At 46.6% G+C, this 12,171-nt stretch overlaps 1 protein-coding gene across 2 annotated transcripts; it reads left to right on the forward strand.

The window, feature by feature from the left end:
• The first annotated feature begins 1,139 nt into the window (after positions 1–1,139).
• On the forward strand, positions 1,140–8,578 carry LOC144487753 (uncharacterized). 2 transcript variants are annotated; one of them, XM_078205827.1, is made up of 3 exons: positions 1,140–1,202; positions 2,992–3,325; positions 6,456–8,578. In XM_078205827.1, the coding sequence occupies exon 3, from the start codon at positions 6,806–6,808 to the stop codon at positions 7,898–7,900; it is 1,095 nt and encodes a 364-aa protein (XP_078061953.1). In that variant the 5' UTR covers positions 1,140–1,202; positions 2,992–3,325; positions 6,456–6,805; the 3' UTR covers positions 7,901–8,578. The 2 variants fall into 2 exon arrangements, with proteins under 2 accessions (XP_078061953.1, XP_078061954.1); XM_078205828.1 differs by having other exon boundaries at positions 2,992–3,139.
• The last annotated feature ends 3,593 nt before the right edge of the window (positions 8,579–12,171 follow it).

A 12,171-nucleotide genomic window follows, 5' to 3' on the forward strand; every position in this document is an offset into this window, starting at 1 on the left:
AAGTCAGTAAATTAAAATTCTCATCAGCAATGGAGGTGGCACAGTGGTTAGCACTGCTGCCTGACAGCTCCAGGGACCTGGGTTCGATTCCCAACTGGGGTTACTGTCCTTGTGTAGTCTGCCCGTTCTCCCCATGTCTGCGTGGGTTTTCTCCAGATGCTCCGGTTTCCTCCCATCGTCCAAAGATATGCTAGTTAGGTGCATTGGCCATGCTAAATTGCCACTTAGTGTCCTGGGATGAGTAAATTAGAGGGATTAGCAGGTTACATATGTGGGGTTACCGGAACAGGGCCGAGGTGGGATTGTTGTCAGTGCAGACTCGCTGGGCCTAATAACTTCCTTCAGCACTGTAGGGATTCGATGAAATACATTGGGAGAATTGCTGTTTTAATGGGTATTTTCACAAATGCTATAAAATGATTTTTCAAAACAAATTAATATTTTCTTCAACAGATGATTAATAAATAAAAAGTATTTAATAAAACAACCACCCAGTGTGGGGTTCAGGATTCTAACCCAGGGTTTCTGAGCTCCAGGAACCACTAACTGAACCAACCGGGAATTGTCTCCACAAAACTTCCCCAACTCCCTCCCGGGAAAAAGCTGCAAACCCGGGAGCTGCAGCTTTTTACTGGGGGTGTTGGGGCCTCCAGCGGGTGTTTGTGAATCCTCCCCGCCCACCTCCCAGGGTTTCCTTCCTTCCCAGAGATCAGAGTCCTCATTGATTTGAGGCCAAAGTGTAACCTCTTATTTATTGTCCCCCTCCCCCATCCTCTGATGTGAACCATCCTCCAGTGGCTGAGCCAGGATGGGGCCGTTAACCTGGGCCTGTTCCCGGGAGGGAGGGAGGGAGAAGCCCCGCAGCTGCAAACCAGGGAGCTGACAATGATTCTGAAGGGTTTGCGGATCCACAAAGTGTTTCCAAATCCTCCCAGCCACCGCCTAACGCTGACTCCGCTTCTCCGGGACAAACAAGCGCCAAGGCCAGCAATGACACTGCGCATGCTCCACATCACTTTGCTTGGGGACTGATTGACGGCGGATCCGGACCAATAGGAAGAGGGGGCGGGTCTGGAGGACAGTGCGGGAGCGGCTGGTCCTCCAACCAATCGGAGTGAATGAGGGGCGGGACCTGAAGCATGCGCAGTGCGGGTAATGGCGACGGACAGACGGTTTTAATTTGCGAGCGAGATCAATACGAGGTAGAGGGCGGCGCGCGGGGAAATGATAAATGTGGTGGGTGGGTGGAGAGACTTTGTGAACATGTTGTTCAAACCCAATCCCCGGAAATGAACTTCCCGGGCCCCCCCTTTGTACCAAATGGAGCGGCAGCTTGTAGTGTTAGACCCGGGCTGACTGCCGCCATTGAGGCTGCATGTGGGAGGCCGGCAGGGATTGTGATCGGAGAGTGAAGCCCTGACGTCACAATGGAATGGGTGAGAGTGTGACGTCACAATGGAATGGGTGAGAGTGTGATGTCACAATGGAATGGGTGAGGGTGTGACATCACAATGGAATGGGTGAGAGTGTGACGTCACAATGGAATGGGTGAGGGTGTGACATCACAATGGAATGGGTGAGAGTGTGACGTCACAATGGAATGGGTGAGGGTTCCAGATGAGCTGAGACTGGGCTGGAGTCGGGCGATGGCACTGACATGTGGCTCGGTGGCACAGTGGTTAGTGCAGCTGCCTAACAGCGCCAGGGACCGGGGTTCAATTCCAGCCTCGGGTCGCTGTCTGTGCAGAGTTTCTACATTCTCCCCGTGTCTGTGTGGGTTTCCTCCGGGTGTTCCGGTTTCCTTCCACAGTCCAAAGATGTGCCGGTTAGACGGATTGGCCATGATAAATTGCCACTTGATATCAGGGGGATTAACAGGGAAATATGTGGATAGGGCCTGGATGGGATTGTTGTCGGTGCAGGCTCGATGGGCTGAATGGCCTCCTCCTACACTGTATTTTATGATTCATTATTATTAATTAATGACGATTCTGATTTCCAGCTGTTTCTGAGTTTTAACTGTATCCTCTATTGTGAACACCGAGGCAAAATACTTGTTCAATTCATCTCCCAGCTCCTTATTTTTCATTATCAATTCCTGGACTCACTTTCTATTAGACTGTTAAGAAATGAGGTCGAGCAAGTGACTGAAGTGTCAGTCAGGGAGCACGATTGAGAGCACCAATAGTTCCAAAATAGTTCTGGAAAAAGATAGGACAGGTCCACAGGTCAAGGCCCTAAACTGGAGCAGGGCCACTTTTGTGGGCATTAGGCAGGATCTAGCAGATGTCGATTAGGTGAGTTTGTTTGAAGGGAAAGGAATGACTGGCAAATGGGAGGTTTTAAAAGTGTGATATCAAGAATCCAGGGGCAGTATATTCCTGTTAAGATGAAGGGAAAGAATGGTAAATTTAGGGATCTCTGTCAGACAAGGGACATTGAGGCTCTGGTCAGGTAAAAGAAGGAAGCATACATTGGGTTTAGGCAATCGGGGACAAGTGAATCAATCTGACTATAAAAAGTGTAAGAAAATACTGAAGAGGGAAATCAGGAGGACAGAAAGAGGGTCTGATATGGATCTGGCAGGTAAGATTAAAGAAAATTCCAAGAGGTTCTATAGCTATATTAAGAGTACTTGTGTTACTTGGGAGGAGGTATCTGCAGCCTTATAAAAGCAAATTACTGCGGATGCAGGAATTTGAAACCAAGAGAGAAAATGCTGGAAAATCTCAGCAGGTCTGGCAGCATCTGTAAGGAAAGAAAAGAGCTGATGTTTCTTGTCTCGATGACCCTTTGTCAAAGCTTTGAAACATCAGTTCTTTTCTCTCCATACAGATGCTGCCAGACCTGCTGAGAATGGGGAGAGAGTGTGTGGGATGGAGATTTACAGCTTTTGGGGAATGAGAGAGGAAAGAATGTTCCATAGAAATTGTCTGTTCTGAATTTCTATCCTGTACTGACATGGCTGACTTTTGTAAACTCATTTTACAGGACATTGAAAGAGGAATCACAGGCCGAAATCTCAAACGTCACGTCTCGATCTGACAGAGTCATATTCCTTGGGAGCTGAATATCATCGGACTTTGAATCCAGAAGGAGAAATGATTGTCCAGTCTGTCGATTTGAAAAGATTTGAAATGTCAGTGTGAGTGAAAAAGCACCAACACACTGCCACACTTGAGTGAGTGTGTTCCAATGCTCTGACTAAAGAGCTTTAACCAGTTACACAGCCTGAATAAATATCACACCATTCACAGCGGGTAGAGACTGTAATCTTGTTCTGTGTGTGGACGAAGTTTCAACTAATTGTCCACCCAAGAGAGAGGTAAGGACACCTGCACCATGGAGAAACCATGAAAATGTGGGGACTGTGGGAAGGGATACAGAGCCCCATTCCTGCTGGAAGCTCATCGGCGCAGTCACACTGGGGAGAAGCTGTTCATCTGCTCTCAGTGTGAGAGGGGATTTAATCAGTTCTCCAGCTTACGGATACACCAGCGAGTTCACACTGGGGAGAGACCATTCACCTGCTCTCAATGTGGGAAGGGATTCACTCAGTCATTCCACCTGCAGTCACATCACTCAGTTATCCCATTTACAAACACACCAGAGAGTTCACACTGGCGAGAGGCCATTCACCTGCTCTGTGTGTGGGAAGGGATTCAGTCTTTCATCCAACCTGCAGACACACCAGCGAGTTCACACTGGGGAGAGGCCGTTCACCTGCTCTCAGTGTGGGAAGGGTTTCAGCGTTTCATCCCAGCTGCTGAGACACCAGCAAGTTCACGAGTGATTCCAGGGGTTGGATTCTGCTGTTATTGTTTCTGCTCTCAGTTGCATCCAGGACTGCATTTTGTTCATTCTCACAGTTGGTCAATGGGGAGGGTCAGAGGGTTTCTTTGTGCTGGACTGGCTGGTCTCAGCCTCCAGTGGGCTGATGCTCTTTGAGTCTTTTTGTGAATACCTGGTTTCAAATGTCACGAGGATCACAGAGTGACAGGGTGTTAGGAAGTTTAGAGATATTTAGTCAGAAGAAAACAGAGGTTGGCAGTGCAAAGGTACATTTCTGAATGGAGGGCTGTGACAACTGACATTGTGTGGAGATGCCGGCGTTGGACTGGGGTGAACACAGTAAGAAGTCTCACAACACCAGGTTAAAGTCCAACAGGTTTATTTGGTAGCAAATACCATAAGCTTTCGGAGCACTGCTCCTTCGTCAGATGGAGTGGAAATGTGCGTTCAAACAGTGCAAACAGACAGAATCAAGTTACAGAATACTGATTGGAATGCGAATCCTACAGCCAGCCAGGTCTTAAATGTACAGACAATGTGGGTGGAGGGAGCATTAAACACAGGTTAAAGAGATGTGTATTGTCTCCAGACAGAACAGCTAGTGAAATTCTGCAAGTCCAGGAGGCAAGCTGTGGGGGTTACTGATAATGTGACATAAATCCAACATCCCGGTTTAGGCCGTCCTCATGTGTGCGGAATTTGGCTATCAGTTTCTGCTCAGCGACTCTGCGCTGTCGTGTGTCGTGAAGGCCGCCTTGGAGAACGCTTACCTGAAGATCCAAGGCTGAATGCCCGTGACTGCTGAAGTGCTCCCCCACAGGAAGAGAACAGTCTTGCCTGGTGATTGTTGAGCGGTGTTCATTCATCCATTGTCGTAGCGTCTGCATGGTTTCCCCAATGTACCATGCCTCGGGACATCCTTTCCTGCAGCGTATCAGGTAGACAATGTTGGCCGAGTTGCAAGAGTAGGTACCGTGTACCTGGTGGATGGTGTTCTCACGTGAGATGATGGCATCTGTGTCGATGATCCGGCATGTCTTGCAGAGGTTGCTGTGGCAGGGTTGTGTGGTGTCGTGGTCACTGTTCTCCTGAAGGCTGGGTAGTTTGCTGCGGACAATGGTCTGTTTGAGGTTGCGTGGTTGTTTGAAGGCAAGAAGTGGGGGTGTGGGGATGGCCTTGGCGAGATGTTCATCTTCATCAATGACATGTTGAAGGCTCCGGAGGAGATGCCGTAGCTTCTCCGCTCCGGGGAAGTACTGGACGACGAAGAGTACTCTGTCCACTGTGTCCCGTGTTTGTCTTCTGAGGAGGTTGATGCGGTTTCAGGAGAACAGTGACCATGACACGACACAACCCAACTCAACAGCCTAATCCTGCTTTTTCCCATAACCTTTGATCCCATTCGCCCCAAGTGCTTTATCCAGCCGCCTCTTGAAAATATTCAATGTTTTGGCATCAACTACTTCCTGCGGTAATAAATTCGACAGGGTCACTATTCTTTGGGTGAAGAAATGTCTCCTCACCTCCGTCCTAAATGGTCTACCCTGAATCCTCAGACTGTAACCCCCGGTTCTGGACTCCCATCGGGAACATCCTCCCTGTATCTATCGTGTCTAGACCTGTTAGAATTTTATAAGTCTCATTGAGATTCCCCCTCATTCATCTGAACTCCAATGAAAACAATCCTAACCTAGTCAGTCTCTCCTCCTACATCAGTCCCGTGACTCCCTGAATCAGCCTGGTAAACATCCTTTGCTCCCTCAGCTTGACACATTTATTTGTCTGTCTAGAAGGATGGTCTTTTTCCCAATGTTCATAATTAAAGGGCAGCTTTCCCCAGGAGATGGCTGACATTTAAGGGGACAGTAAATTAACATAGGACAGAGATATGTCTAGTGTTATTATATGGTACCCAGATTAGATATATTATTTATGTTTCTGTAATAAAATACATTTATTATTATTTCTTGCATTATAATATAATGCTGTAGCGATGTTATACACTTCCAGTCATAAAGTCATTACAGCACAGAAGGAATCCATTTGGTAACTCGAGTCCATGCTGACTCTCTGTATAACATTCCAGTCCCATTCCCACTCTGTATCCCCATTCTTCTGAAAGTTTATTTCCTTCAAGTGCCCATCCACTTTCATTTTTAAATAGAATCCATAGATATGGATGGAGAGTTACAACTTTTTGGGAATGAAATAGGAAAGAATCCCGAGGACAGTGAAGCCTCAGCCATCAACTATTTTCAAGAGAGAGATTGATTGGTTTCTGGATATTGAGGAGATCAAGGGATATGGGTTTAGTGTGGGGAGAATGATGCTGAGGTAGATGAACGAATTATCTCATTGAATAGTTTAAAAAGTTCGATGGGCCAAATAGCCGACTGCAGCTCCTATTTGTTATGGTCACTGTGTCCAGGACAGGAAGCAGTGAGCATGGATCTGTCAATCAGCCTCAATCAGCACCTTCAGGAGAACTGGGAGGGTGAATATTAGATACAGCAGAGTGAGAATCGAGGGAGAGTGTGTGGGATGGAGATTCACAGCTTTTTGGGGAATGAGAGAGGAAAGAATGTTCCATAGAAACTAGAATTGTCTGTTCTGAATTTCTATCCTGTACTGACACTGATGACTTTTGTGAACTCGTTTTACAGGATATTGGAAGAGGAATCACAGGCCGAAATCTCAAACGTCACGTCAGATCTGACAGAGTCATATTCCTTGGGAGCTGAATATCATCGGCCTTTGAATCAAGAAGGAGAAATGATTGTCCGATCTGTTGAATTGAAAAGATTTCAAACATCAGTGTGACTGGAAAAGCAGCAACACACTGCCACACTCGAGTGAGAGTGTTCCAGTGCACTGACTAAAGAGGTTTAACAAGTTACACAGCCTGAATAAATATCACACCATTCACAGCAGGGAGAGACTGTACCCGTGTTCTGTGTGTGGACGAGGCTTCAACTGATTGTCCACCCAAGACAGAGGCAAGGACACCTGCACCATGGAGAAACCATGGAAATGTGCGGACTGTGGGAAGAGGTACAGAGTCCCATCAGAGCTGGAAGCTCATCGGCGCAGCCACACTGGGGAGAGACCATTCACCTGCTCTCAGTGTGGGGAAGGATTCACTCAGTCATTCAGCCTGCAGTCACACCAGCGAGTTCACACTGGGGAGAGGTCATTCACGTGTTCTCAGTGTGGGGAGGGATTCAGTCATTTATCCAGCCTGCGCAAACACCAGCGAGTTCACACTGGGGAGAGACTGTTCACCTGTGCTCAGTGTGGGAAGGGATTCACTTGTTCATCCAACCTGCGGAGACACCAGCCAGTTCACACAGGGGAGAGGCCATTCAGCTGCTCTCAGTGTGGGAAGGGATTCACTCTGTCATCCAGCCTGCGAGCACACCAGCGAGTTCACACTGGGGAGAGACCATTCACCTGCTCTCAGTGTGGAAAGGGATTCACTCTGTCATCCCACCTGCGGAGACACCAGCGAGTTCACACTGGGGAGAGACCGTTCACCTGCTCTCAGTGTGGGAAGGGATTCACTCAGTCATCCCACCTGCGGACACACCAGCGAGTTCACACTGGGGAGAGGCCATTCACCTGCTCTCAGTGTGGGAAGGGATTCATTCGGTCATCCCAGCTGCAGATACACCAGCGAGTTCACACTGGGGAGAGGCCATTCACCTGCTCTCAGTGTGGGAAGGGATTTACTCAGTCATCCAGCCTGTGGACACACCAGCGAGTTCACACTAGGGAGAGACCGTTCACCTGCCCTCAGTGTGGGGAGGGATTCACTCGATTAACCAGCCTGCGGATACACCAGCGAGTTCACACTGGGGAGAGGCCGTTCACCTGCTGTCAGTGTGGGAAGGGATTCAGTGATTCATCCAGCCTGCTGACACACCAGCGAGTTCACACTGGGGAGAGGCCATTTACCTGCTCTCAATGTGGGAAGGGATTCACTCGGTCATCCTGCCTGCAGACACATCAGCGAGTTCACACTGGGGAGAGGCCGTTCAGCTGCTCTGTGTGTGAGAAGAGATTCAGTCTTTCATCCCACCTGCTGAGACACCAACAAGTTCACGAGTGATTCCAGGGGTTGGATTCTGCTGTTATTGTTTCTGCTCTCAATTACATCCAGGACTGCGTTTTGTTCATTCTCACAGTTGGTCATTGGGGAGGGTCGGAGGGTTTCTTTCTGCTGGACTGGCCGGTCTCATGACTTTGCCTCCAGTGGGCTGATGCTCTTTGAGTCTTGTTGCAAATACCTGGTTTCAAATTTCACACGGATCACAGAGTGACGGTGTGAGGAAGTTCAGAGATATTTAGTCAGCATTTCTGTTTGAAACCCCCCAATGCCCATCCAATTTCCTTTGTAATTGTTTATTGTCTCCACTTCCTCCACCCTCGTAGGCAGCGAGTTCCAGGTCATTCCCATTCGCTGCATCAAAATATTTTTCCTCACATCCCTTCCTGCATCTCTGACCCAAAACCATATATCTGTGTCCCCCTCGTCCTTGTCCCTTCAGCTAATGGGAACAGCTTTTCTTTGTCCACCTTATCTAAACCTGTCAGAATCTTGTCCACCTCTATCAAATCTCCCTTCAACGTACTTTGCTCCAAGGGGAACAACCTCAGCCTGACATCGACAATAAAGAACAAACTAACAGAATATGTTAAAACCTGAAATCAAATGGGAATGTTTAATTTCTGTTTTAAAGATATTGTGAATATATTGTCCTGGACAATAAAGGAATTGGAATAACTCACCTTGGGAGTGGTTGAATGAAATATATCAATCTGGTATCCACGAACAGTTATTGAAAGTCTGGAATGTGTAGCTGGAAATCCCTCCCTAACAGCACTGTGGGTGTACTTACACCTCAGGCATTGTAGCAGTTCAGGAAGGCAGTGTTGGGGTTGACCACGGCCGAGCAGCTACATACAGCCACATATTCTGTTATAATTGAAGGACTGCAGATTGAATGTGAGGCATTGTGGGACATGACTATCTTGACCACATTCCTGTGACTGCTCAGTTTCTGCAATCACGGACCATTAAAGCTGCTTAGCAGGGCCCCGACAGAGGACCTGGTGAGAATATTTACTCAGAATGAGCTAAAATTAAACTGGGGCAGCACGGTGGTACAGTGGTTAGCACTGCTGCCTCACAGCACCAGGAACCCGGGTTTTATTCCCAGCTTGGGTCACTGTCTGTGTAGAGTTTGCACATTCTCCCCGTGTCTGTGTAGGTTTCCTCCGGGTGCTCCGGTTTCCTCCCACAGTCCAAAGAAATGCGGGTTAGGTGGATTGGCCATGCTAAATTGCCCCTTAGTGTCAGGGGGTCTTGCGAGGGTAAATGCATGGGGTTATGGGGATAGGGTCGGTGGGATTGTGGTTGGTGCAGACTTGATGGGCCGAATGGCCTCCTTCTGCACTGTAGAGATTCTATGAGATTATTGCAGGACCGGCTGGTGTTCAGCGACTGAGATACCTGGAATCTGTGAAAAAGGGGTCTGACTAATCAACAGATGGGGATAGGTAGCTGACTAAGAAGTCAAGAAGCGTTTTCAGGCATGTTTAAATTATTTTATCATGAATTTGTGATAAGAACTGTGAGGGACTTGTGACCCGTAGTCGGTGAAGTGACGGTACAATCCAAGTAGCACTGGACTGAAAAGTGGACCTCTAAGAGTGGATTCTAATGGTTATAATCCAACCCAAGCATGGCCAGTGAAAAATTCAGAGCTCGAGTGGGGACTGGACAGATTTCTTCCCTGTCTTTTGGAAACTAAGAGCAAGGAACTTATCGATAAAATGATTCGAGAATAGCGCCAACATTTTGAGTCGAGGTGACACTTCATAGGAGCTCTCATGAAGGGTCATCCAGACTTGAAACGTTGGCTCGATTCTCTCCCTACAGATGCTGTCAGATCTGCTGGGATTTTCCAGCATTTTCTGTTTTTGTTTTACTTTTATAATAAATGATTCGGTCTGATTGGAATCCCCATGACCCTCCCGCAAGGCAGAGAGAAAGTGGTGACAAAAGGAGAAAAAGGATATGGATGATAAAGTCTGGGTTCTGATTCTCCGAGCCCATGTTGGATTAACAAAATGAGTGAACCAGTTTATAAAGAACAGAAATTACCCATCCCTACCAAAAAACTGATCAAATTAAAATAGGTTGAGAATATAACAAAACAATTAATAGATGAAGTTTAAAATCAAGTTTCTTTTGTTGTTAGAGAGGGGATTTTTCACAGTAACTTCATTGCAGTGTTAATGTAAGCTTACTTGAGACTAATTATAAACTTTAAGTTTTTAAAAGTTATTTTCTTAGAGGGGTTCAGAATACCTTGAGATTAAAAACTAATAAAGGCTATTGAAACAGGGTGGACTGACTTAGACTAACTTAGAATAAGGACCACAATGTGCCTTATTTATATTATACAAAGGTACTGTCTGCATAGAGACACATATAACCACTGGTAGAGAATTTAAACATGTATTTCAGATGTAAATATGCACTTTTTGTACTAAAATGTATACCTTGGCCAAACTGCAGACTGCCCTAAAGCATAATGGGATAAAAGCTGAGTGAGACAGGCCACATTCTTTCAGAACAGTGAAGCCACAGAACACAGTTTTTATCAGTATGAGTTATAGAAAATACGTGCTTCCCAGACATTAGAATGAATAGAATTATTCATTTTTTACTGATAAGGGATGGCTCAGCAGACAGTGGAAAGGAACGTTTGAACCCTATAAGCTATGTAATAGAAGTTATCACAGAGTCACAGAATCCTACAGTGCAGAAGGAGGCCATTTGGCCCATCGAGTCTGCACCAACCAGAATCTCACCCAGGCCCTATCCCATTTACCCTAGCTAGTCCGCCTGACACTAAGGGGCAATTTAGCATGTCTGATCCACTTAACCGGCACATCTTTGGATTGTGGGAGAAAACCTGAGCACCCGGAGGAAACCCACGCAGACACGGGCAGAATGTGCAAACTCCACACAGACAGTGACCCAAGCTGGGAACCGAACCCGGGTCCCTGGCGCTGTGAGGCAGCAGTGCTAACCACTGTGCCACCGTGCCGAGAGTCAGTCAGAAAGCAACCTTTGAACCCTATGGACCTACGTAAGTGGATGTTGCAAAGTAACAGTGGGCAGGAACTTTCAGATTCTACAGACCAATGCATTCCCATTCTTCCAGAAGATAGGATGTTATTGGCCAAGGTAAATATTGTGCATGAACATGATTGGAGCATCCAGTTTGGATGGCAGAGTGGGCGGATGAAATGAACTTTCAAAATAGTATAACTACACGGCCAATGTATTGTAACTTTAGAAAGGAATTGGACTGCCCAGCTGCCTTTCTCAATAAGTAATGCCTTTAACCAGTATATTGTCTTTTGCAATTCTTTGTATTAACTGGGTTCAGCTCAATACGTAGCCTCCGAGAAAAACCCCCATCATATGTAAAGTGAAGTAATTGTGGGCCAAGTTTTTTCTGCTCACTCCCGACCCCTTTAGGTTCTGTAGAAAAGTTAACCCTTTCAGCAGACAGTTCATTTCTTTGTAAATCACCTGGAAACTCATGTGTCTATTTTAGTTTTTGATTGAGGATTTATGGGAACCAGTTAAATGTGGAAATTTTAAGCGGAGCCTGGAGGAATTTGGAAGAACTGTGAGGATTTTATCGTGTTGTCACCTCAACCCCAGGTAAAGAACAAAGATTTTGCAGCTGGCAACATGTTTGGGATTTTAAATCAACAAAGACTTGATGTTTCCGATAAAATCAGGCCTTGGAAGTTGGCTAAAAAAAGTTTAAGTTACAATGAAGGGGAATGAAGGCTCTTGTATCTTATTTTAATCAAGGAGTTGTGAGCTTAGACCATAAGACATCGGAGCAGAAATAGGCCACCAGACCCATCGAGTCTTCTCCGCTATTCAATCATGGCTGATATTTTTCTCATCCCCATTCTCCTGCCTTTTCCCCATAACCCCTGATCCCCTTATTAATCAAGAACCTATCTATCTCTGTCTTACAGACACTCAATGAACTGACCTTCACAGCCTTCTGCGACAAAGAGTTCCACAGATTCACCACTCTCTGGCTGAAGAAACTCCTCATCTCTGTTTTAAAGGATCATCCCTTTAGCCTGAGGTTGTGCCCTCTAGTTTTTTCCCACTAAGTTTCAATAAGATCTCCCCTCATCCTTCTAAACTCCAATGAGTGCAGGCCCGGAGTCCTCAACCATTCTTCATACGACGACAAGCTCTTCATTCCAGAGATCATTTTTGTGAAGCTCCTCCCGACCCTTTCCAAGACCAGCATATCCTTCCTCAGATGTGGG

Source organism: Mustelus asterias, unplaced genomic scaffold, assembly GCF_964213995.1.
Source record: "Mustelus asterias unplaced genomic scaffold, sMusAst1.hap1.1 HAP1_SCAFFOLD_1019, whole genome shotgun sequence".
Taxonomy (NCBI): Eukaryota; Metazoa; Chordata; class Chondrichthyes; order Carcharhiniformes; family Triakidae; genus Mustelus; species Mustelus asterias.